Source organism: Somniosus microcephalus, chromosome 6 (genome assembly GCF_052327205.1).
Source record: "Somniosus microcephalus isolate GS21.2 chromosome 6, FLI_Smic_1.0, whole genome shotgun sequence".
NCBI lineage: Eukaryota > Metazoa > Chordata > Chondrichthyes > Squaliformes > Somniosidae > Somniosus > Somniosus microcephalus.
The window spans coordinates 214,418,148-214,445,615 of NC_140992.1; the positions used below are offsets into that span (position 1 = coordinate 214,418,148).

A 27,468-nucleotide genomic window follows, 5' to 3' on the forward strand; every position below is an offset into this window, starting at 1 on the left:
GGCCTTGATGAAGTGGAAGAACCTGGTGACCCCCGGGTGGCAGAGGTCATTGTGGAGGGCCTGCAGTCTATCGATCTGCGCGCTGGCGCAGGTGCCACGCGATAGCGCATCCGGGGGTTCATTGAGCTTCCCGGGCCGGTACAAGATCTCGTAATTGTAGGTGGAAAGTTCGATTCTCCACCTCAAGATCTTGTCATTTTTGATTTTGCCCCTCTGCTTGTTGTTAAACATGAAAGCAACTGAACGTTGGTCAGTAAGCAGGGTAAATCATTTTCCGGCCAGGTAGTGCCTCCAATGACGCACAGCCTCCACAATCGCCTGGGCCTCCTTCTCAACAGCGGAGTGTCTGGTCTCCGGGCCTTGGAGGGTTCGTGAAAAGAAGGCCACGGGTCTCCCCGCCTGATTGAGGGTAGCGGCCAGGGCAAAGTCGGACGCGTCGCTTTCCACCTGGAAGGGGATGGATTCGTCCACTGCGTGCATGGTGGCTTTGGCAATGTCTTCCTTGATACGGTGGAAGGCTAAGCGGGCCTCTGCCGTCAAGGGAAAAGAGGTGGACTTGATCAGCGGATGGGCCTTGTCCGCATAGTAGGGGACCCACTGGGCGTAATAGGAGAAAAACCCTAGGCACCTCTTCAGGGCCTTGAGGCAGTGGGAGTTCCATAAGGGGACACATCCGGTCGGGGTCGGGGCCGATGACTCCGTGTTCCACAACACAGCCAAGGATGGCGAGGCAGTTTGTGCGGAATATGCACTTCTCCTTGTTATATGTCAGGTTCAGGAGTTGGGCGGTGCGGAGGAATTTTTCGAGGTTTGCGTCATGGTCCTGCAAGTCACGGCCGCAGATGGTCACATTGTCCAGATATGGGAAAGTGGCCTGCAACGCATTTTGATCTACCATCCGGTCCATCTCCCTTTGGAAGACGGAGACCCCGTTGGTGACGCCAAAGGGAACCCTAAGGAAGTGATAGAGGCGGCCGTTTGCCTCAAAGGCAGTATACTGGCGGTCCTCAGGGCTGATGGGGAGCTGGTGGTACGCTGATTTCAGGTCAATGGTCGAGAAGACGCGGTACTGCGCGATCTGGTTGACCATATCAGCTATGCGGGGGAGTGGGTAGGCGTCCAGCAGGGTGTAGCGATTTATTGTCTGGCTGTAGTCGATGACCAGGCGCTGCTTCTCGCCGGTCTTAACGACCACAACCTGGGCTCGCCAGGGGCTGGTGCTGCCCTCAATAATCCCTTCCTTCAGGATCCGCTCCACTTCGGTTTTAATGAAAACCCTGTCCCCGGCACTGTATCGCCTGCTCTTTGTGGCGATGGGCTTACAGTCGGGGGTGAGGTTAGCAAACAGTGGTGGGGGGGTGACTCTGAGTGTGGAGAGGTTGCACCTGGTGCGCGGCGGGCAATTTGGGAGCTGCTGGCTGCGGACTGTGAGTGGGGGTAGGGGTCCACCGTACGCCATCGTAACACTTTTAAGGTGGCACTGAAAATCTAACCCCAGCAGGACGGCAGCGCAGAGGTCGGGCAGGACCAGAAGTTTAAAATGATCGTACACGGTCCCGTCTACTACGAGTGTCACTACGCAGTAGCCGCCGATGTCCGCCGACTGGGACTCGGAGGCCATAGAAATCCGCTGGTGCGCAGGCAGGACTGGGAGAGAGCAACGCCGCACCGTGTCGGGGTGGATGAAGCTCTCCGTGCTCCCAGAGTCAAAAAGGCAGATTGTATCGTGGCCATTTACCTTAATGTCCATTGTGGAACTGGCCAGCTGGTGCGGTCTCGCTTGGTCCAGTGTAACGGATGCCAGCGTAGGGGTCGGTGTGTCGCTGCGGGTATCAGATGAGGCGGTGTTGGGGGCCTGCTGCGTTCCGGCTGTCGTCCAAGATGGCGGCGTCCATGATCCCCATGTGGCTGGAGGCGTCCAAAATGGCTGCTGTACCGGTGGTTCGCACATGGCCGGGGAGGCCCAAGATGGCGGACCGCATGGCCCACATGCGGCGCTGCTGGGGTTCGGGGCAGCTTTGGCCCTGCAGACGTTAGCGTAGTGTCCCTTCTTCCCGCAGCCCGAGCAGATCGCGTTTTTCGCCGGGCAGCGCGCTCTGGGGTGTTTTGCCTGGCCACAGAAGTAGCATTTCTGGCCTTGGGGCACTGCTGTCTGGCCTTGGGACACTGCTGCGGTAGTTGGGCCGTTGCTGGGGTGTGGCTGGGGTGGCACGGCGCTATGAGGCGGTCCTACCGTGTCCCAGGCTGTCATTCCCCGCGGCGTCTACGGTGCAGAGGAGTAGGCATCCATGCCCCGGTAGGCTGCATCCAATGATAGTGCGAGTTCAGAGGCCTTGTTGAGGTCGAGGTCACTCTGCTCCAACAGTCGCTGTCGGGTGTAATTGGATCTGTGGCCCGCTACAAAAGCGTCCCGGATAAGTTCCTCTGTGTACACGGCGGCCTTTACATCCTTACAACCACAGGCCCGGCCAAGCACAGACAGTGCCTGAAGGTATTCCACGGTCGATTCCCCAGGTTGTTGTTTACGACTCCCCAGAAGGTGCCTGGCGTACACTTCGTTCACTGGGCGCGTGTACTGGTCCTTGAGGAGCTTGATAGCGTCCGCGTACGAGGTCGCGTCTTGGATGACCGAGTACACTCGGTGGTTCACTTTGGAAGTCAGGACATCCAGTTTGTCCTCGTCCGATTTGATTGCTGCGGAGGCGGTCAGGAATTTTTCGAAACACTTAAGCCAGTGAGTAAACTTGGTGGATGAGTCCGCCTCCCGATGATCTAAGTCCAGGCATGCTGGTGTGAGGATCTTCTCCATTATAAAAGTTTTGTTAATAAAATTGATGCGCTATCAATTACTCATAAAAGACTGAGAGTTAAGAGAGTAACTAAAGGCTTTTATTAACAAAAGAATGAAGGTCTGCCTCGAGTGGTCGACCGGTCCAGAATACAAAGGGGCTGGGGAGCAGTCACCTTTATACTAAGACTTGTGGGAGGAGTCAGCCGAGGCATGTCCAGGCATGTACACAGTGGAATACAAACAGTGGTTTACCACACTACCATCCAAGATTCTCGTTGCTGAGCACTATCCTGTACCCTGCTACAAGTACATGTCAGTTGAAGGCAGCACAACTCATGGCTGTAATGGCTCTATAGTTTATAGCCTATTGATCCTCATTGTCTACCCTTTCACAAAAAAGGCCATTTAGGCAATGTACCCGAGGGCTGCAAGCAGCTGTGGTACCTTACACAAGGTGAATGAATAAAAAAAAATTAGAGGAAACCATTAAAACTTTTTTTTTATTTTTTAAATGTGCTTTCACAATTCTACTAAATGCAGAGAAGAAATGAAAACATTCTCTTGTAACTGGAAATTGCACGACCATAATTTACTCACCATACGAAATCTTTCCTGAAGCATTTACATCGATAGATACGAACAATGTGGAAACATCAAGCTCATGCACACCCAAACTTGACCGCAAGAGAGTGGAGAACTCTTCTTCAGTTATATTTCCATCTTCATCCGTGTCAAACAGCTGAGATATAGAAAGAAAGACAGACTTGGATTTATATAGCACTTTTCACGCCCACCAGATGTCCCAAAGTGCTTTACATCAATGAAGTACTTTTTGTTTTGAAGTGTAGTCACCTTTGTAATGTAGGAAATTTGGCAGCCAATTTGCGCACTGCAAGTTCCCACAAACAGCAATGTGATTACGACCAGGTAATCTGTTTTTTAGTGATGTTGATTGTCGGATAAATATTGGCCAGGACACCGCGGATAACTCCCCTATTCTTCTTTGAAATAGTGCTATAGGATCTTTTATGTCCACCTGAGAGCAGGCAGGGCCTTGGTTTAACGTCTCATCCGAAAGATGGCACCTCCGACAGTGCAGCACTCCCTCAGCACTGCACTGGAGTGTCAGCCTAGATTTTATTCACAAGTCCCTGGAGTGGGACTTGAACCCACAACCTTCTGATTCAGAGACAAGGGTGCTACCAATAAAGAGAGACAACCATTATAAACTATTTATATATACTATAAAGGACAACTATAAATTTGGTAAAATGGCTCAGAAGTTGAATTGTATCCAACTTATGACAAAGCTGGAAGACCACACCACCATGAATAAAACAGTAAATGTGTACAAAGTAGCATGAATATATTCAAATCCAGGCTAATTACAGCTAATATTTTATAATTTCCTCACTAACTTGGAAACCAACAGAGTGAATTTTAAATCAAAAGAAACATTTGTTCAAATAATAAAGAAATACCCTTTATCACCCTTGGATGATTCAGATTTGTTGACTATGGAAGGACAGAGAGGCACACTACAGATGGAGAGTTTACGAATCAAGGAACTGATTGAGTCAAAACATTTATATAAAAGACTCTGAACTCAGTCACTATTGTGACCTCCACTCTAGGTCGTGAGATCTTGGCACTTTCACATTTTACAACACCTGCTGGGAAAGGAAGCAAGAAGGTTCCGGGATGGCCGGAGGAAAAATGGGATATGGTGTCAGGTAGAGGTGTAAATCTCCTGCTCACACCCACTGATAAGCAGGTATCTAGAAGAGGTTCATATCACTCAGTGCAGTACTGGTAGCTCCCAAGAATGCAAGGTGCTGATGCCCACTCGGCCCCCACGGAGAGAACCAACGCTGAACTACACTAGAGAGAAGATAGACAAACCCCTGGTACTGGGAGACTGGCCACCCACTCCAGCACCAAACGTTGCTTTTCTTTTCGCTCTTGGATCACACAGGAGCAGGAAGAATTATGCAGTCAATGTCCTAAAATCAAAAACATTTGAAAAAGGTCATCCTTTTCATTTTCCATGCAGTGGAATAGCTTGTTGATGCCAAGATCTTATGGTGTTCAAAGTGCCAGGAATAATGGCAACCAGTTGATTTTAACAGGACACTTCAAGGAAACATTGGCTCTGCATTTAATTATTTTAAATTCAAATGTGATCATCTGAACGGTTTTATTCAATTTGGAAAATGTATAGCGAATGGCAAAATCAATAGTTCAATCTCTCAGAGTGGCAATGTTTGTACTATTTTTACCTTAAATGCAAACTGAATAGTCTCCTCTGTGTTGGCAGGACTACAAAGAACCACCAAACCAATTACATATTCTCTGAAATCTATGGTGCCATCGCCATTCTACAAAGAAAGACAAAACATCAGTTGGTCATGTTTATTACCTATGAAATGTTATCTGCCATACAAAATCTGATAAATTGAGTTAGTAAATAGATGTAGTACTACAATTAAATGGAACACTTGCACTACAATTGTAAGCTTGTCATGTTTGTGGGTGTAATTACAGCATTGCATTGAATAACGTAGTTATACTACAAGTACTACTTTTAATGCCCGTTATATAGAGAAATTACCACTTTGATTGAATCACCCTGAAAATTCTATTTCTAGATTAACTCATGCGGCACATAATAATGGTCTAATCACTGGAATTGCTCAGTTTCTCTTGGAGGTATGATCAATGTTCTACAAACTTACTAAAATGTTACAAACATTTGGGAAAAAATGCTTCTTCCTTTCCCATCTATATATTTCCCTGTTACACATTTTTTCCTTTAAAAGATATGGAAATCCACCTACCCGATCAAAAAGAGCAAACACCTCCTTAAGTGCAGGTGAAATTGGCAGTTTCAAGTGTTCTGCAAATTCCTCAATACCAATCCTTCCACCTTTGGATTTACTGGCAATTGCAGCAAAATTGTCCAGCTGTTTTCTTACATTGTCCCATTTCAGACTAAGAGTAAAGCAAATAATTGGACATAGTAAAAAGTAACTAGTTAAACTAGCAAACTTTAAAAGCTAAGAATTTCAGCTTTAGAAAAAGCCAGGTTATTTATCACTGGGTGTGTTTGCAATTGAAGAATGACTATCACATACATTGGGTAGATAAAATAGAAAGAGAAAATTGAAAGAATGAGACATAAAAATTAAACGCTTCAAGAGTTCAAAGATAGAATTCACATGATCTTCTCTTTCCTGTTCTATGTATTGAGCACAACAAGATGGCCATCAGTATAAGTTCAACATGCTTCCCCAAAGTAACTCAATGCTTTCCCCCCCAAAGGACGGGGTTCAATTACATTTTAATTATTCACAATTCCATACAAATTCTCCCGTGCTTGCTGATCTACATTGGCACCCAGTTAAGTAATGCCTCGATTTTAAAATTCTCATCCTAGTTTTCAAATCCCTCCATGGCCTCGCCCCTCCTCATCGCTAATCTCCTCCAGCCCTATAATTTGCCAAAACCTCTAAGCTCCGCCTGTTCTGGCCTTTTGAATATCCCGGATTTTAAATGCTCCACCATTGCCAGTCGTGCCTTCAGCTGCCTAGGTCCTAATCTCTGGAATTCCCTCCCTAAATCTCTCCGCCTCTCCACTTTTTTTTTCTCCTTTAAGACGCTCCTTAAAACCTACCCCTTTTGACTAGGTTTTTGGTCATCTGCCCTAACATCTTATATGGTTCGGTGACAATTTTTTTTTCTTTGATAACACTCCTGTGAAGCACCTCGGGACAATTTATTATGTTTAAGGCACTATACAAATATAAGTTGTTGTTGTTGAAATAACGACAGAAACACACACGTACAAGAAAAAACTCAACAGTAACCAGTCCAAAATACTATGGGTATGATTTCTGTAGTGGCGCTTCTTAGTTTCCAAACAGGCAGCCACTGAGCTGTGGGGCTGTTAACAACGAGTAGACGCGTGTCGAAATAAAACGTTCCCAAACGTAGCTTTGTCTTTTAAACTGTTTACTATAACACTTCACAAACGGAATTACAAAGCAAACACGTATAAACGAACACGGTCAAAAACTGTATTGCTCCAAACCTCACAACTTCTGCCTCCTTCAGCCACGTGGAGTTTAAACTGTAAAATGGCTGCATACCATGTGTGGCTTAGGGACTGTACCATTGTGGCAAGAATGAAGGGGGTGTCTCGGACTATACTACTGGAGCAAGAAAATAGGGGGTTTCTTAATACAATAAGTCAATCAGGTAAATTAACTGCATTATGCTATTTAACCAATATTTTAAAGTATTTTCTTAAGCTTTTATGGCTCTTACATTCCGGCCCCTAATTGACTAGGCACATGAAGCGTATCAATTACTCAAACATTAAGAGTCATAAACTAATGAGTTCAACATATTTACAATATAAGTGTCCACTTTTTTCGTTCAGGAACTTTTCACGCTGCTTCTTGTAGCAGGCAGAGCTTTGTGATCGGTCTTTCCAGGGTACTGGTCTTGGTTTGCAAACAAACGCGACGAACGACGCCTCTGGAGTCTGGCATGGTCTTAATTATTTTTCCCATCAACCAAGAATTTCTAGGGGCTGAATCATCCACGATTAAGACAATGTCTCCGACAATGAAGTTCCTCTTTATTTTGGACCATTTTTGACACTCCTGTAGCAGAGGTAAGTATTCTCTTGTCCATCTGGTCCAGAAAAGGTCTGACATATACTGAACTTGCCTCCACTTCCGACGGGCATACAGATCTTCCTTTTTGAAGACTCCCGGGGGCATGGCTGGCTGTGTTTTCAACAACAACACGTGGTTCGGAGTCAGGGCTTCGAGGTCATTGGGATCATCTGATGTCTTAGTTATCGGTCGGTCATTAATGATGGCTTCGACCTCGCACAGAACGGTTTGGAGTCCCTCATCGTCGAGCGCTTGCTGCTTCAGTACAGAACTGAGTAGTTTTCTTACGGTGCGTATCTGTCTTTCCCAGACACCTCCATGGTGGGATTCAGCCGGAGGATTGAAGATCCACTTAATTCCTTTTTGCATCATGGCTTCCTGTATTTTAAGCCGATTCCAACCTTCAATAGCTTCCCGTAGTTCTCTCTCCGCTCCGACGAAATTAGTGCCATTATCAGAACGCATAATGGACACCTGACCTCTTCTACAGACAAAGCGCCGCAAGGCGTTAATACAGGAATCAGTGTCAAGCGTGTGTGCCACCTCAATATGAACTGCTCTGATGGTCAAACAAGTGAAAAGCACACCATATCTCTTGACAAGGCTCCGTCCTCGCTTTACCTCGAAAGGCCCAAAATAGTCCACCCCTACGTTTGTAAATGGGGGCTTGTCTGGTAACAAACGGTCTTCAGGCAGGTCTGCCATTTTCTGCTCCCCAGCTCTAGCATGTAACCGTCTGCAAACAATGCATTCAGAGAGTATTTTTCTTATTACAGAATTAGCTCCTGGAATCCAGTATCTTTGTCTTAGCTTCGCAAGCACGTGATTCCTCCCACTGTGTCCAATACTCTGGTGTATATGCTGAAGAATGAGAGTAGCAACCCGGAGGTCCTTAGAAAGGATAGCAGGATGCTTGGCCTCCTCTGGCATCGCAGATTTGTTTAGTCTCCCTCCCACCCTCAGTACTCCATCTTGCAGTGCAGGGTCCAGCTTGTAGATATGACTACCTTTCTTGATTGGAGTATTTCGCTGTAAAGCTTCGATTTCTTCTGGGTATCTTTGTCTCTGACTGAAGCAAACTATCTCCATCTCAGCCTTGGCCAAATCCTCCACGGTCAATGAATTCTTACCCAATGTGGTCTTGTGCTGATGCATATACTGCTGTAGAAGCATTCTCTGCTTATCGGGGTTACTTTCAGACTGACTGATAGTGGCTCGGTACTCTTTTCTCTTGCCGCTCAGGTGTAGCAGCAACTCTTTCAACCTTAGAAACCATGCAACTGCTTTCCTCAACTGGTGCCATCCTGAGAAATGGTTAACGAGCTTGTTCACTGTGTCAAAGTTCTCTTTCGTAGTTATGAGATTTACTGTGACTGATCTCTTGACTTCGACGTCGTCTTCAGCAATCTGACTTGGCATATCTGGTCTTTCTGGCCATGATCTCTCTGTTTCCAGCAGATAACTTGGGCCTTGTAACCAAGTTTCACTCCTCATGAAGTTTTCAGCCTTCAATCCCCGTGAGGCTTGATCTGCTGGGTTTAATGAGGTGTTTACATACCTCCATTGAGATGGTTGTGTAGCTTCTCTAATGGATGAGATTCTGTTTGCTACGAAGGTCTTGAAGCGTATCTTCTCATTCTCTATATACTTCAGCACCATCGTGCTATCCGTCCAGAAGACAGATTCTTCTAGTGGGAGTTGTAACTCTTTCCGCATCGCCTGGTCAACTTTAACTGCAACAACCGCTGCCGTCAACTCCAGTCTCGGGATGGTGACCTGCTTCAGCGGAGCCACCCTGGATTTCCCCATGAGGAAGGCACAATGTTTCTGGCCCTGTTGATTTGTCAGCAAGAGGTAGGTAGCCGTGCCATAGCCGTCCTCACTGGCGTCCGAGAAATGATGTAGTTGAGCCGTCTTTGTAACTCCAAAACTCACGGGCTTGATGCATCTACTGACGTTGAAGCTAGAAAGTTGTTGCAAATCTGAACCATCTGTGCCATCTCTGAGCTTGACCTTCTGGGATATCTTCATCCCATCCTCTCTTGTCTCTACACAGCTCTCGTAGCATCAGCTTCACCGGCAGAATGAGTGGTGCCAGGAATCCAAGAGGGTCGTAGATGGAACTGACCACGGAGAGAATCCCTCGTCTTGTGGATGGTCTTTCGTTCACCATTATCCTGAAGTTGAACGTGTCTGACTCAATGCACCATTGTACACCAAGAGCTCTCTCAATAGGAAGGACATCGTGGCTCAGGTCCAGATCTTTGACTTCAGTGGCTCTTTCCTTTTCTGGGATAGAAGCTAGAACTGCTCTGCTGTTGCTTATCCACTTAGTCAGATGGAATCCTCCATTCGAACACAGAGTTCTAAGGTCTCTTGACAGTGCGATGGCATCGTCTTCTGTTGACACGGACTTCAGACAGTCATCGACATAAAAGTTTCTGAAGATTGTCTCCACGGCCTCTGATGGTGCTTTGCCTTTGCCATCTTCTGCAGTTTTTCTGAGAGCGTAGCTTGCACAGCTGGGAGATGATGTGGCTCCGAACAAGTGTACGGCCATTCTACATTCCACCATCGCTTGACTAACGTCGCCATCTGGCCACCAAAGGAAACGCAGAAGATCAGCATCTTCATCAGGGATTCGGACTTGGTAGAACATTGATTCTATGTCTGCCATCATGGCAACGAGCTCTTGTCTAAACCTAGTCAAGACACCAATGAGGGTATTAGTAAGATCAGGACCTTGAAGCAGCTGGTCATTCAGTGAAGTTCCTCTGAATGAGGCGGCGCAGTCAAACACTACACGGATCTTTTTCTTCTTTGGGTGATACACACCGTGATGAGGAATGTACCAGACCCTTCCATCGTCTCTGTTCAACTGTTCCTCGGGCACTTTTACAGCATAGCCTTTCGCTATGATGTTTCTCATGAAGCCTTTGTAGTCTTTGTGAAAGTCGGGGTTCTTGTTCAGCTTTCTCTTTAGACTGATGGCGCGTTGCTCTGCTATGCAGCGATTGTTCGGCATCTTCGCGGTCTGTCTTCTCAGTGGCAAACCAATGTGATAGTGGCCATCAATGAACTGTGTAGACCTTGTCATCAAACCCATGAACTGATGGTCTTCTTGTGACATCTCTGTCTTTTCCTCACAGCTGCGTTCTGAAAAGTCTGCGTTGAACTGCTGTATCAACAGCTCTTCAATGCTTGCGATAAGAGATGCGATTAACTGTGACATTTTGTCGTTCCTCCTTGTTCAACTTGTTGCCATCCTCTCTCCTTACCGGTCCATTGACTACCCATCCAAGGGCTGTCCTGACGGCGTAGGGTCCGTCATCCTTGCTGTTTATCACCTGCCATGGCTCCATAGTTTTGTAGGCATTGGTTCCAATTAATAGGCCAATTTCTGCTTCAATGTATGGGAGACGCACCTTTTCTAGGTAAGGCCATCTATCCACATCCTTCTGCAGGGCTAAGTTCCCTATTCTAACAGGAATCTCCCTCTGTGTGAAAACATTAGGCAGGTCTATGAAGTCCTTCTCTTCAAGTCCACACACTTCTAAGTCTGACAGGATATAACTTTGCATTGACTTCTCATGACCCATGGTGCGTAATAGGATTTCTGTTCTTCTGCCTCTAACGTTCAGCTGTCGCATGAGTGATTCTGTGCAGAACGTTGCTGAACTACCTGGATCCATGAAGGCGTAAGTCTCCACAAGCTTCTCGCTCCTCTTAGACTTGATCTTTACTGGTACGATGGCAAGAATACAGTCACTGTCACCGGCCCCAGTGAGTCCACAAGTCTCTGGTTCTAGCGACACCAGAGCACTTGAAACAACCTTCTCGTCGGTATTGTTTTCTTCACTCTTCTTAGAGACTTGTTCTTCTTTATGGATATGCAGCAGACTGGGATGTTTCCGAGTGCACTCTCTGCATGTTGTTCTTTGCTTACAGTTTCTACTCAGGTGCCCGAGAGAGACATCCAAAACATAGGCCGTTGTACTTCAGGAATTCGATTCTGTCCTTATGTGGCTGTGCTTTGATGTCGCTGCAGAAATCCAATGTATGATTCTTCTGGCAGAATAAGCATGGCTTCTGAAAGGCATTAGCAGGCGTCACTGTGCTGCTCTTTTTGGGAGATGAGTTCTGGGGCCTTTCTTCCTCGGCCTGAGTGACGATAGTTGCAAAGCTGCTTCCCCTGGAACCACCTTTCCTGAGAGTCTTTGATTCAACAGGCTTGGCTTTCACTCTTCCATCGGTGGTCGGGCTGGCGTCCTGGATGTTTCCAAACAATGGGTCCCTAGCAATTTTAGCCTGTTTGTCTATGAAATTCACTAAGTCTGCAAACCTGGCTCGACTTTTCCGTCTCTCCATTATCTCAAAGGCTGTTCTTCTCCATTGTTCTCTCATCCTGTAAGGAAGCTTAGAGATGATGATTCTCATAGTCGTAGGATTGTCCATCTCTTCCATGAATTCAACATCCTCCATGGTGTTGCGACATCCTATGAGGAAAAGAACATATGCGTTCAATGCCTCTCCGTCCTCCGATCTGATCTGTGGCCACTTGGTAGCCTTTTCAATATATGCAGTGGCTGTCTTCAGCTCGTTACCATAGTGCTCCTGCAGCAACCTCCTGGCTTCTATGTATCCCCGGTCCGGTCTCATGTGTTCACAGCTTCTGACCAGGTCTTGTGGTTTACCACTGGTGTACTGTCCCAGGCAGTACAACTTATCACTGCTGCTCTCTGTTTTGGAGTCAATGGCTTGTTCAAAGGATCTGATGAAGGGCTTATACTTGAGTGGGTCGCCTTGGAACACTGGTATGTCTCTTTGAGGGAGTCGAAACAGATTCTGTTGTTTTACAAACATCTCTGTAATTTCGTTCTGACGTTGCATCACTCGGTATAGGCTTCTCCCTGTGTCTTCAGGCCTCTGGTGGTCATCAGCAGGGTCTAGTCTAGACCGTCTGACGTCTGGGGTAGCATCACATGCTCCTGTTAGTGGAGAGGCCACTCTTCCACGCTGTAATGCCAGGGGATTGCCTTCGGACTCTCTTGTAACTCTTGAAGGTGCCCTGGATCCAACTCTATGTGACAACATTGACTGGCAGTATTCGCTCCCGCCGTCCCGTGAGCCTTCATAATCTTCATACGCACTCAACCTGGCGTCTGAGACCGCGATAGCTGTTTTTATCTCCAGCTGTTCTTTCTTTGCCTGCATTTGGGCCTGTTGGGCCGCCTCTTGGACCTGCAGTTGGGCCTCTTGGACCTGCAGTTGGGCCTCTTGGACCTGCAGTTGGGCCTCTTGGACCTGCAGTTGGGCCTCTTGGACCTGCAGTTGGGCCTCTTGGACCTGCAGTTGGGCCTCTTCCCATTCAAGAGCTTGCTTCTCCGCTAAAGATGCTGCGCGCGCCATCAACGCCGCCCGTTCAACCTCCTCTCTCATGCGTCGCGACGAGCTTGTGGTAGAAGCGACTGACCTGCGTCCAGAAACAGAGCTACCTTCTTTTCGATTTTTGCTCGGTCTGGCGGAAGTCTCTGAAATGCTATCGTCTGGTCCGACTTCTTCGTCAACTTTATCTTTCTCTGCTGTATCAGCATCTTGACGAATCTTTAACATCCACTGTTCTGTGGCCTTGATATAGTCCTTAATGCTGGTTGATTTAAGATCAAACCAGTTGTGCTGATCAGCGTTTCCCTCTTCTTCAGACAGAAGTGCTAATACATCTTCATTGAGTACATTAAATTCTTCATGCAGCTTGGAGAAATCGTAATACATTATGTCTTCAGCTTTCTTAATATTAGCATTATCTTCCATGAGACGATCAATTATCTTCATTTTTCCAGTTATCTGAGCTAATTTAGCCTTCCTTGCACCTATGCTTCTATGTAACTTCTCTTCCATTGCCTTTGGGGGGAGCTTTATTTCCCTCTTTTGGCCAGCAATCCTTCTGGCTGGGGGAAGCTCCTGGCTCCGTAAGGCCTCGGCCATTTTACCCGCAGCTCTTATTTAGCTTCTCAATAGAATGAACAAAGCAAGTAACAGTCACTGTACCTTCGCTTTCTTATATTGTCGTCTGGCTCCGTGACCATTCATGTATACGTTCGCCGACGATTCCGTCCTTTCCTTCTTAGGGAGCAAGTTTTTGACTAATGTAGTGGCGCTTCTTAGTTTCCAAACAGGCAGCCACTGAGCTGTGGGGCTGTTAACAATGAGTAGACGCGTGTCGAAATAAAACGTTCCCAAACGTAGCTTTGTCTTTTAAACTGTTTACTATAACACTTCACAAACGGAATTACAAAGCAAACACGTATAAACGAACACGGTCAAAAACTGTATTGCTCCAAACCTCACAACTTCTGCCTCCTTCAGCCACGTGGAGTTTAAACTGTAAAATGGCTGCATACCATGTGTGGCTTAGGGACTGTACCATTGTGGCAAGAATGAAGGGGGTGTCTCGGACTATACTACTGGAGCAAGAAAATAGGGGGTTTCTTAATACAATAAGTCAATCAGGTAAATTAACTGTATTATGCTATTTAACCAATATTTTAAAGTATTTTCTTAAGCTTTTATGGCTCTTACAATTTCCATCTCACTACTACCCTTTTTTCAGCATAAACAGGGTGGTAGAGAGATGAATTTAAAAACAACTTATCATTGCCAGTGCTCCCAGCCAAAACAGGCAGGAGCTTCATTAAACTATTTAAATTGGGGTCCTACACCATTTTTAGGAGTCCAATGCATTTTTGGTCTTCTACTGTGCGCTCCATGCAACGGAAGGGATTGCTGCAGGCTGTTCCAAAAATAGTTTCAGATTTGCTTTGCCAATGATTTTCATGGGGCCAGCAGAAGCATAAATGCTCCTGACCCCACAAAAATATTCCTGCCTGCTGCTAATCCCTCGGTGACCTCCGCCCACCTTTAAGGCCCCACTTGCAGCTCACCTGTGCAAAGGAGCCGCCGGATTTCCTGCCTTCAATGCTGGCAGCTCGACAATATTATTCTAATTCTAATTGCAACCTCTGGCGAGCATCATCGGGCAGTCACTGCAATTTCTCTGTCCACTGCTCACCCCATGAACATCGAAATGGAAAATAGGATCTTGTGTAAAATAAAGCTTTGTTACTCCACAAAGCTGAATTACACACATGATACAATATAAAGAGTAGACCAAGCAGTAGCTACTAACCTTCTGGAATGTGCTTAAGTGTTGCCAGGGCTCACACCATATAATAACAATTTGCATTTATATAGCACCTTTAACATAGTAAAACGTCCCAAGGTGCTTCACAGGAAATTTGACCTTGAGCTACATAAGGAGCCATTAGGAAAGGTGACCAAAAGCTTGGCCAAAGAGACCAAGGGGGAAAAATTCAGTTGGTAATGCCACCCGTTAGCGCCTTAAGAGGGCGCTAAGTGGGGCGCAAACCAACTAGCGCCCAGGCACGGCACTGCCCACGCCTCCCGCAAAATTCAGCGGTAGCGCCCTGCGGCGCTGAAGTCATTGGTGTGCACAGCGCCCTGGCCACGATCTTCGGGAGCACCCCTGATTTACCGCCGGACACTATGTCCGACAGGGTCGGGGGGCGTACCTGTAGCCGCAATTTAGAGGTGTGGGGCGGCCATTTTTGTTGCTGGCCGCCTGCCAGCACCTGCCTGCGCTCCAGTCCCCGTCCTCCTGACCGCGCGCCCCCCCCCCCACCCCCCCGGCAGAGTGCCGGCTGTGCTCCAAGAGCCCGGCACTTCTCTTGGGTGCCGGGCTCTTTTGCCTGCACTCCCGATCCCCGGGGTCCCAGCTGGGACCCAGGTTGCGCTGCACAAGGCCCCTCCCCTTTAAGAAGGGGAGGAAGGCCTGCAATACCGCGGCGCGGCGTGCCGCAGCATGTGGCGCTGTGGCACGTAGCGCCACGATATTCACTCGCAGTGCCCCAAGAGGGAGGCGGGGCACTTCCAGTAGCACCCTGCTTCCCTCTTGGGGCGCAACCACTCAATTTCCAGCGCGGGGGCACTAATTTTTCCGGGGCGCTACTTTTAGCGCCCTGGCGAAGTTAGCGCCTCAATTGGGGTGCTACTCAATTTTTAGCCCCAAGCGTCTTAAAGTAGGAGAGAGAGAGGTAAAAAGGCGGAGAGGTTTAGGAGGGAATTCCAGAGCTTACTGAAACATGTAATATTCTTTAATCAATGAATCAGAAAGCAGCTGGTTTGACGCTACGCAACACATTTGGCTTTCATTAAGAAATTCTCAGGCAATTTAAATTTCTTAAGACCATTAGTCTTATCCACCAAGGCCAAGGCTTTAAATGACTGAATGTAGAAGCGCAATGGTTGGTATTAAAGCTCTTCCTACTGTGACAATAGATGTGCCCTACCCAGCATTAGATAAGAACATGTGTCTAGAAAGGACAGCCAAAGTAATAAGATTTCTGAGGCCACCAGTTAGTAACCCAGTTATCAAGATTAGCCTGACTTTAACTAGTCTTTAACTCTAGGCATCATGGGGAACACTAAAATAGGAAGGAAGGAAATGAAACAGAACAGTTGTCAAGGAACCAACAGGCCATGCAATAACAGCAATTCCTTCAAATAGCGGTGTGCAGCAGAGATCAGAGAGGAAAATATGCATTGTCCCAAGGCACAAATTTACTGGTGGGTGTATCAATGTCTCAAAGACCTTCAACATTATAGTTTCATGTTCTAGTTCTTGCAACAGCACCTACATCAACTTTCTAACAGGCAGGCACGATAGAAGAGGTTATATCAAAAGTGCCCGATGTCAAGAATTCTCAATGGCATTAAACAGGGCCCAACATATCTGTAACTTGTACATACAAGGGAAAAATCTTTAAATGATCACTACCCAGCCTCAGGTTACTGGCCCTAGCTGGAATCTACACTTTGACTTGGAACCTGAGCATGTTAGAGATAATAGCACATGATCCCTTTTGTGGATTTGTTTGTGGCTGTAATGTGCCTGTTAATTTGCAGTTTTGAAGAAAGCTCCAGCAGGACACCCCGAAAATAGGTTACAATATTCTTTCCCTTTGACCGGTCCATTAAATGGAAATTTCTTCTCCTTGAACGATTTTCCAAAAAGAACAATTTTGATTTTTTTTTTGCCCATCAATCTTCATCAAGGGAGTCGCTAACCAGCTCTTGATGCCAGACAACTGCTCTTTCATCTTCACAGATCTGGTCCTGTTTTCCATCAGTTCTTGTTGAAACAAAACCAGAGATGTGTCCTGTTCAGCATCATAAGACGACCTTTTTTGGGGTGGGCAGAGGTACTGGCCTTTGCTGTGCCAGTATATGTCCCTTTTAAATTGGCTACTGTTTGCTGGGAGCAGCCTACTAAAATGGAATACCCACATTTTTGGTGCAGGACCCCAGTACCAATGGCCCATAGCTATTTAATTAGTGCAATATAAAAAGAGAAAATGCTGGAAACACTCAGGAGGTCAGGCAGAATCTGTGGCAAGAGAAACAGAGTAAACGTTTCAGGTCGTTGATCTTTCATCAGAATTAGTGTGATGTTAGGTTCCTTTTCCTATCTGGTGCCTTCAATTACATTTGAGCAGATAAACAGCACTAGGTCTAGCTACGTGGCTACTGCTTGCTGGGAGCAGTCTACTTAAATGGAATACCCACATTATTTGGTCCAGGACCCCAGTACCAATGGCCCGGTTACTCAACAGGAGAAGAGACTCTCAGCCCACACAGGTGATAAGAATAATTAATATTGATCTTTTAGTATTTACAGTCATTTTCATTTGCTTTTGTACCAGGCTTTGGAAAGACATGATGTCTGCATCAAAAGGGAGGGGGGGGGGGGGGGGGGGGGGGCTATATTTAACAGCCTGAGGTACCTTTGACTAACAATTTTGATGAATTGTGAAAGATACCTTTTGCTCTTCCTTTGTCAGAGCTTGACTTCAAAGGTTAGAGAAGCATTTATAATCTTTAGTGTTTTTCCTATGTGGCTTATGCTGCTAAACATGCCAAGGGTTGATAAGACACTTCTTGGAGTTCAATTCGATATAAAGCTTTTCCTCATAGATATGATCCAAGTTATGGGAATTATTGTGGGATCAAGATTTTTATTCTTTTAAAATGAAACCGAGTTAAATAGAGTGCAATATAACTGAAATCTGTTTAATCTTAAATCATCTTGATTCACAGTTTTTAGCCTGATATGCATAAATGATTTGTCCATCTAGCAGAGAGGACAGACGTGTTTGATAATATCTCATACTGTTTCTATTGCACATATCAATGGTAAATGGATGCACTGTTTGCCCTTGGCATGCTACATTCTAGATTATTTTGTGCACAAGGTCACGTTTCTGCTTACAGGATGCAAAGCTTTGCCCATGGAGTTGGATTTTTTTTTATTTAGCATGACAAAATATATCTAGACACCTGAATCATATCCCACTTAGCCTCATCTGCGTTTTGATTTGAGTATTTTTTGACGTCAGATAATTTCTTTACAACCACTGCTCAATCTAGGAGCAGCAGAGCTCACTAGAACACTGTCGCTAGCAACAGACAGGAGTTTCATAGTCTTGCCAAAGTCGGACTTCTTCCTGTTGTATTTTTCCATTATTTTACTTGAGGTTCAGAAATTGTACGTTTTGGCAGGAAATATTCCTATTGCACAACTACATCAAATTAAGATGTGTGTAAATTTAGATGCAGAATTTCAGAAGAGAATCAGCATTCACTTGCACCATTACATCACATGGCTCAGATTGCTTTTAATAGCACTCCTGTTCTGCTCCTTTTCCTGCCTTCTTTCTTGCTTCATTTTCTTTGCACTTTTTCCTCTCTGACCCTCTCTTCATCACTATTCCTTTGTTCTATTCCCCCTTTATTTGTGTCCATTTACCATTTTCCACTCCAGCTGCATAGGGGAGGTGGAGGAGGTGACAAAGACCAGAGATGACAGCCATCAAATAAAACTAATGGTAAACACTGAGAAGTCAGTACCGAGGACCAAGACAAATGCTTTGACAAACCTACTTGAGTTTTTTTTTTTGAGGATGTAACTGGTAGAATAGATAAGGGAGAACCAGTGGATGTGGTGTATTTGGATTTTCAGAAGGCCTTTGATAAAGTCCCACATAAGAGGTTAGTGTGCAAAATTAAAGCACATGGAATTGGGGGTAATATACTGACATAGATTGAAAATTGGTTAACAGACAGGAAACAGAGAGTAGGAATAAATGGGTCTTTTTCGGGATGGCAGGCGGTGACTAGTCGGGTACCGCAGGGATCAGTACTTGGGTGCCAGCTATTCACAATATATATCAATAATTTGGATGTAATATTTCCAAGTTTGCTGATGACACGAAACTAGGTGGGATTGTGAGTTGTGAGGAGGATGCAAAGAGGCTTCACGGCGATTTAGACAAGTTGAGTGAGTGAGCAAACACATGGCAGATGCAGTATAACGTGGATAAATGTGAAGTTATCCACTTCAGTAGGAAAAACAAAGGCAGAGTATTATTATTTAAATGGTGATAGATTGGGAAATGTTGATGTACAAAGGGACCTAGGTGTCCTTGTACCACCAGTCACTAAAAGCAAACATGCAGGTGCAGCAAGCAGTTAGGAAGGCAAATGATACGTCTGTTGGCCTTCATTGCAAGAGGAGCAAGGGTGTCTTACAACAGTTATACAGGGCCTTGGTAAGACCACACCTGGAGTAGTGTGTGTAGTTTTGGTCTCCTTACCTAAGAAAGGATATACTTGCCATAGAGGGAGTGCAGCGAAGGTTCACCAGACTGATTCCTGGGATGGCAGGACTGTCGTATGAGGAGAGATTGGGTCGACTAGGCCTGTATTCACTAGAGTTTAGAAGAATGAGAGGGGATCTCATTGAAACGTATAAAATTCTGACAGGGCTAGACAGACTGGATGCAGGGAGGATGTTTCCCCTGGCTGGGGGGGTCTAGAACAAGGGGTCACAGTCTCAGGATACGGGGTAGGACATTTAGGACTGAGATGAGGAGAAATTTCTTCACTCAGAGGGTGATGAATCTGTGGAATTTTCTACCACAGAAGGCTGTGGAGGCCAAGTCACTGAATATATTTAAGAAGGAGATAGATAGATTTCTAGACACAAAAGGCATCAAGGGGTATGGGGAGAGAGCAGGAATATGGTATTGAGATAGAGGATCAGCCATGATCATATTGAATGGCGGAGCAGGCTCGAAGGGCTGAATGGCCTACTCCTGCTCCTATTTTTCTATGTTTCTATGATGACTGCTAATTATAATTGGGAATTTGGCAGAAAACTAATGTCACTGAGGGTTCTCCTATAAGTCTTTCTCAAGTTGAAGCAACCAAAATTTGCACGCTGAAGAGGCAAACAGTGTGAAGCAGAAAGCTTTCCTGAACTGTGCAAAACAAACTGAAGCCTCTGGGATCTGCTTCACCTTTAATATGACACTCGAATACAAGGGGTCAGGTGGTCAAAGTCCCACGTTAGACGGTGTCAAACATCTTATAACAGGCACTGTTCTAATGTTCTACCAGTGCTGATGCACAACTTTTCCATTTGTATGTGAACCATTTTCAGTGTTGTCCCCTCCCTATATCTTTATCATGAAATTCGGGAGGTATTTAAAATGCTTAGGGGGAAAATTTCAGTTGCTTTGCGTCTCCCGTTAGGGCACTAATGGGGCACAAAGCAACTAGGCCCGGGCGCGGCGATGTTTGTGCCACTTGCGAAATTGACCAGACATTTTGCAGCGGTGCTAAACACTACCGCCACGATCTCCTGCGCCCGCAAATCGTGACGTTAGTCGAGCATGCCACGCCCCGGTAGCACCATGGACCGGATATGGAGTGGCGCCCCCTGCCTTTCCGCCTGCCGCTAACAATGACAGGTAGAGGGGAACGTTTTGCAGTCAGGAACAGACTGGGGGAGTGCTATTTAAAGGCAGCCGCTTCCTGCCTTTTTTTGTCGGCGACATTTTTCCACCACGCATTCTGAAAGAGAGACTTCTGGAGAGATTCAACGCTGTGTGAAGGAGTTTTGGGTACTGAGCAGCACTTTGCAGGTTCATTTTGATTTGACCTTCCTTGCATCGATTTAGAAGAGACTATGGGGACTGCACTCTGAGCTCTTTCCCTGGGCCTCTCCATTGTTCTTTCCAGCAGAATTGATGTACAGGTCTCTCCAGGCTGAGAGTCAAGGCTGCAATGAGCAGGGTGTGGATGGAGAGCAAGATCGACCCTCCCCTTTAAGGACTGGCCGGCGCCATTGTATCTGTGTTCCATTGCTGACTGACATCACATGAGCTTCGCCAGCGCTCTGAGATGGCACCTTGCTCCTTGGCGTTAGCGCCTTAAGAGGTGTGTAGCACCTGATTTAGCGCTCCAATCACCTCCAGGGGCGATAGAAGCCAAGTTTGCAGTTGGAGGCGATAATTAGCGCCTGGCCAATACCAAATTTCTCCCCCTGAACCTTTAAACACTAGTAGAGATGAGTGACTTCTAAAGTATGTTAGAAGTATTGGATTGGATTGGATTGAAATACTGGTTTACAACATAGCGAAACAGGAAACATTCGATCCAGCAATTTCCTGAAAAAAATTAGCATTTTAATCTCAGTATTTGTACTCTTATTTAAATTTTCAAACTTTAACCCAAAATAAGCTTTCAAACCACCCCATAAAGTAGATTTAACATACTTGAGTTTTTTGCTAATTTTGGTAAACTCCACCAAGCCAGCTTCCATGGGCAAAGTCAGTTCACCTGCTGAAATCATCAGTCTGCAATCTTCAAATGTGTGATCTGTAATTGGCACATCCAATTCTCTACAAAAATGATAAAAATACATTACAGCAAACATTCTGATACTACCGACATAAAGCATGAAAAAAAAAAAATACCATGATACTTTACCTGCCTGAACAGGTATTTACAATAGGAAGTTACAAAGACCATTTTGCAGCCAATTTATTCTGCCTACATTACATAGGTCTATTAACATGATTTAAAGTATTCCCAATAGGATACAGAAAACCATGACCAAAGTAGGAAAATAGGAGTGAGGCTGAGTTATTATTAAAAATCCAGAAATGTTTAGAGTCTCTTTTTTGTGGTCTTATATTTTCCCATTACAGAGGCAAGGTGAAATGATCATGTCTGTGAAGGAACATAGTAAATAAAAATATAAAATTAATAGGAAACTTTTTATGGAAAACAAGGTGAAGCTTGTTTCAAGTTACTTACAAGGCCATTACATTACGAACTCTGCTGCCATACAGGAAAGGATCAGATTTTTCTTCTTCATTCGGCACATATACAGGCAAAAACTGCAAATGTTAAGTGTAATTTTATTAGCATTACATCAGCCAATTCTGACTTCATAGAAGTATGAAGCATCCAGAGCACAAGGATAAAGCAGCTAACCAGCAATATTAAACAGGTCCTGTACAAAAGAATTAACAGCACATAAATCAAGTATTAATACATTTCACCTCAGGCCAATAATTCAGAACACGTATAATGAAAACAGATGTCTAGGTTACATCAAAAAGTAACACTATCATGCAGGAATACAAAAACAGACTACTGAATGAACATTCAATGGCATGACTTCAGTTCTGTGATTTGCCAAGATGCACTGAAATATCAAATTAATCGTGCATTTCAAAGGCTTCTGTGCGCTTGGAGCAAGACCATTAGAAAGTGATGTTTTATGATCAGCTGCGCTCAGTGGGTAGCACTCTCACCTCCAAGTCAGATAGGCGTGGGTTCAAGTCCCACTTCCGAGACTTGAGCACATAATCCAGGCTGACACGAGTGCAGTAGAGGGAGTGCTGCATTGTCAGAGGTACCGTCTTTTGGATAAGATGTTAAACCAAGGCCCTGTCTACCCTCTCAGGTGGACGTAAACGATCCCATGACACTATTCAAAGAAGAGGAGGAAAGTTCTCCTGGTGTCACGGCCAATATTTATCCCTGAACCAACATCACTAAAACAGATTATTTAATCTGTTTGTGGGATAATGCTGTGTAAATTGGTTGCCGTGTTTCCCTACAACAGTGACTACACTTCAAAAGTACGTCATAGCGACTTTCATGTCCCGAGGTTGTGAATGGCACAATATAAATGCAAGTCCTTTCCTTTATATGAGGTAAAATCAGCAGGTATTTTTTTTTTATATATATAAGAGTGGTCTCAAGTGGCTGGATGGCTAGAAAGAAAAAAAAGTTAAAGAATCACACAACAAATATCTAATCATTCACTCAGTTCATTGTGCATAATCCATAATGATCCAAGAAACTTTCATTATATGCATACATATACAAAGCACAATTAACTTAAAGGAGAGGGGGAAGCTAATACAATTCTACCTATTCAGAACTCCACATCCTGCATTGAATCAGCCCTTAAGCTATTCAGCTACCAACCGACCACAACTCAAAAGTCAATAAGGATCAACAGTGAATAAGATATCCAAAATTGTTATTTATGCACACAGCAAATTAGAATAATTTTTCTTTTCTATCTGGGGATCTACACCAAAACCCCCCCCACAAAGACAAGTCACTTCCTCTTTCTCTACATTTTACTTGCTTCCACACAAGGCAAACTATGCTGCACTGTGCATCAAAAAAATCAATGGAGGGTGCCACACCGCAGTGGCGATTTCGGTCACCCTTGCCGTCCGTTATTCCAGTGTGACTGGAGTGGTAGCAGGACAAAAAACACATTTCAAATATTCACTGACCTACTGCCGAAGACCAGCTTGATGCAATTTTTGAGCGGTCTTCAATTTAGGCCGTCAGTGCTCCCGTTGGAAACATGCAGAAGCCGAATGAATGTATTTAAATCAGAGTCTTATGACCTCTTTAAGACTCCAAGGCCATTTTCAAATGGGTCAGCACTGCAACCACTTCTTAAACCTGCCCACAAATCATACGAAGTACAGGGTGGGAAGTGGCCGGTTCATACGCTACTTTAAAAGGGCATTCACCTGCTCCCATTTCAATCACTGGAATCATTTGGTAGACATCTTGCTTGCCTTTCTCTGTCAATTTTGACTGCAGAATCACTTTTTTTTTGTAGTAGCTGCAAAACGTTCAGGAAGCTTAAGGAGATACTGTCTACTTCCAAAGACATTCTGACTAGAGGAAGAGGAGCAGCAGCATGAAGTGGAAGGACCACATGGAGCTGCAGGTGCAGCCAGAGAGAGTACACAAGTGAATTCCCTGTCCATCTGGTCCCCAGCCTGTCTAAGACAGAGGAGATGTTGGAGCCCAGAGCCTGTATGACACCAGTATGAACATAGTTCGTAGTGGACTACTCAACTCTCTCTAATACGGTATGGTAGCTCCCAGGCAGGTAGTCCAATGCATTGAGCAACTGCTGGTGCACATGAAGCATTTTTCTTCTGAAGACTGGGTTTCTCAGAGTCTGTATCTCTCTTCTCTTCAGCAGGCCTAGGATCTGAGCTTTCCCTCCAACAAGCTTGTTCCTGGGCTGTCTTTCCCACTTGTACCCACTTCTGTCACTAGTGCTTAGTGAATCATCTTGTCCAGACCTCTTCAACTCACTATCGAGACTACCCAGGATGCCAACCACTGTGCTGTTGCTTGGGAAAATTTCAGCCTTCCAACAACGTCATCAATCGGGCAGGGAGATCGTTCTGCCCACTGCTCACCCAATGTACACAACCAAAATTGACCCCCATCATCTTTGAATTGAACTATAGTATTTAAGACAAAATGATGCTACATACAAGGGACCCTTTCAAATTATGTTTTTATAACAATGTTGACCGCGTTTACCATGTTAAGCATAATAAAGCTAAAGAGAGTAAAATTTAAAAGTGAATTATATACAAAAAGAATACTTAATGGAATGGGAACAGCTGATAAAGGCAATGAATGAAGATGGCCACATAATTTATGAATTAAACTCATGAATGAGTTCACATTCCAGATTAATTGGAAAACTTTTTATTTTTATTTTTTAAGGATTTCTGTTTATAATTCAGTGAGGACTAATTTACACAGAATAATGTGAAAGTGACCAGGATGAATGGTATTGCTGTGAGTGATGCTCTGTGGTGGTGGAACCCTGTTTCTGTTCTGCAAGGATGAGGAATTTTAGCCCTTGTTTTAACTTGGAACATAAGCAGTCCCAATTGAAAATAAGTCAAAGAAAAATGAACTTAAAATAGCTGAAAACAGATCACATTGTAGTCTAGATAAAGCTATCACATCTTTCTGTTTGTTACTTCTCTTTTGTATTGTGCTTTTTCCCCCTCATGTCTTGCTCAGTGTTGGTAGGATTTTTATTTAAAAAAATTCACAACCACATAAAAGGTGGCATTTTAATTGGCCATTCATGTTCCTTTCTTCAGATACACAAGAGTTTGTGATCTGCAAAGCTCCATAGGACAAACTTCAATGGTCACGTGGGAATACAAGTCACCATTCTTGGCTTTGAAGAGCACGAGAATGTAAGAAAGCCTGGAACATAATGGCCATTCACCCCAGCAAGTTTGTTCCTTCCACAGGGCATGTATGCTATGTCATGGACACCACCCAATGCATTTTAATTTCTGAATAAAAGTTGTGCAACATTTCTCAAAAGAACTATATGGCTAAAGTGCAAAATTAACAAGCCTCAAGTTCCCACCCACCCCCACCACCTCAGTGGCTGTGGGGAACAGATCACTGGCTAAAACAAAAGTCCAGAATACTTATCCAATCTTACATCCTGCATTATTCATTAGGAATTAGTTGCTTTATTTGGAATGGCATGTTCCATTTCCAGAAACAATCATATTCCATATGGCATGCAATCATTTCCACTGTACTTATAACCCTTAAATTGGTTACTAACCAAGATATTTTCTGGCTGTGAATATATTAATCGGCTTTACTAAGAATTCCTGTCAGTACACTTGCCAAATTGCTAGGGGTTGTAATAGTGACCAGTTTTACATCACTTAAAGTAGTATTACTGGAGTACTACTGTGATGCATGATGTGGGCAGTTGCAATACTTGGCTATGTTCTGTAATTTTGAAAGCTAACTTCTGAAAGCTGTTTTCAGTTTGTTTACCAGCTTGTAGTGGAAGTGCCTTTATTATCATGCAGTAATCAGGGCGTTAGCCTACACTATCTGCATTAGAGTGGTCAGGAAAATGTGAGGCGTGATATTGTTCTATAACATATTAAAAGATGCCTTGGTCCAATTATCCAATGCCCTCTAACCCCACTTACCCTGAAGATTACACTTGGTCTTGACTTCCTGTAGGCAATCCCACAGGAAATCGACTAATTAATGATAAGAGAATACAGGTTATTGGTTGCAAACCCCAGACTTGAAGCAGTCAGGCCCACCCAAGAACAAAATTCAGTTCCTCTCCCATTCCTGCAAACAATGATTTTGTGTATGTTAGGTTTTGTTAAATGATTGTAGTGTGCAGTGGTTTTTAATTTCACTACAAGAAACTACAGCTGTGAAATTCGGCCCGTTTACGCCGGCTGATAAGGCTGGATTGGATGAAAAAATGGCGGTTGCCTCGCTTCTGCTCACTTCCGGAATCCAACACTGTTTTGGGCAGGTAGGCAGCGCTGCTGTTGCCTGTGCTCACTCCAGATATGGAAATTAGTCAGATCGTGATGTCAATCAGCATCATTTTATTGGAGCACTGGCTTGGTGCAAGACATTTAAAAAGTTGTTAAAATGTGAAGGGAGTGCAGGGAGTGCTGCTGGACTTTTGCAAGGCTTTGGCTCTTAAAGGGAGGCTTCTGAGAACACCACTTGCTCCCAGTCCTGGGGGCTCTAGTTGTAGTCCCCCCTTGGGCTGCAGCATGACTTGGAGATGGAGCAGTGGCAGCAAAGTGGACAAGCTGCTCGCAGAGGGAGGAGGAAGAGGAGGAAGGAGATAACCCAGACAGCCTCTTTCTGGCCAGGATATCCGGGATCGAATCATCCGCCTGCGTACCAGTGAACACAACGTCAATTCCCCTTTCAACATTTGTCCCTCTGTTACTGACAATCACATGACTCTTGGCCACAATGCTGAAATAAAAGCCACCACAAAGCAAACTTTCCAATCCAACTTTATCCATATATGCATCCAATATTACATAAGAAAATCAACTAATCACCCTTCTGCATTCCCTTAGTGCATGTCTTGCTTGTGCCTTTGCCTATCCTAGTGCTCCTATGCAGCGCTACCCCAGTGGTTGCAGCATGGCTGGTGAAAGGGTTCTGACTTTCAGTGGGGAGACTGCAGATGACAGTGCAAGACAACCTCGAGGAGCTGGTGGCTGGGAGTGTGAAATCAATTCACTCTTCTTGTTAATCCACTGGCTGGGCAGGCTGGATTTCTTGGGTGTCTGAAATGAGGAAGACACAAGGGTAGGGTTGTGGGGAGAGGAGGGGGGTAAAGCAAGAGGTGCATGCTTACACCATGTGCAGTTTGTAAATCAGAAGATATTGTGGGATGAGGGGGAAGTGGGATGTGAGAAGAAGGATAACTTATGAGGATACCAGCATCTTGTATACATTTAGCCCTGGCGCTGGCCAAGGGCTCAGCCATGCCCCTGCCAAGAATGGCCAGCACTGTCTCCTCCAAGGGGTTGAGGTGAAGCTCGGGATGTGAGGTGTGCTTCGTGTTTGGTGGAGATTGTTGGTAGCTGAGTGATGGGGGGTGTCGTGCATTGAGCAGTGTGTGAGGCTAGTGGTGCAGTTAGTAGGAGACGGCCTTTGAAGATGCATTCACTGACCTTGACCACTTGACTGAGGTCATGAAACTTCTTTGGGAACTGGAGTCAGGTCCTGGGGGGGGCGACACTGCTGACAGTGACCGCCCCAGCAATCTGGTCCCGCATCCTTCTTTCTGGAGGGCCTCCCGGACCCATGGGTAGAGGACCTCTCTTCCAGTGTTCACCTCTGCACAAAGCTTGAGTGCTGCGTCCAAGACCCTGGGTGCCCTTTCCCTGGCCCATTGAGCCATTT

General features: G+C 45.1%; 1 protein-coding gene across 1 annotated transcript in view; it reads right to left on the minus strand.

The window, feature by feature from the left end:
• Positions 1-27,468, minus strand: part of lpcat2 (lysophosphatidylcholine acyltransferase 2) — a 112,353-nt gene that overhangs the window by 25,442 nt on the left and 59,443 nt on the right. The window contains exons 9-13 of the mRNA XM_085991387.1: positions 21,712-21,794; positions 21,168-21,293; positions 5,629-5,782; positions 5,071-5,169; positions 3,389-3,530 (exon numbers count right to left, since the gene is read on the minus strand). Of these exons, the coding sequence (XP_085847513.1) occupies positions 3,389-3,530; positions 5,071-5,169; positions 5,629-5,782; positions 21,168-21,293; positions 21,712-21,794 (604 nt within the window). The remainder of the gene's footprint in view (positions 1-3,388; positions 3,531-5,070; positions 5,170-5,628; positions 5,783-21,167; positions 21,294-21,711; positions 21,795-27,468) is intronic.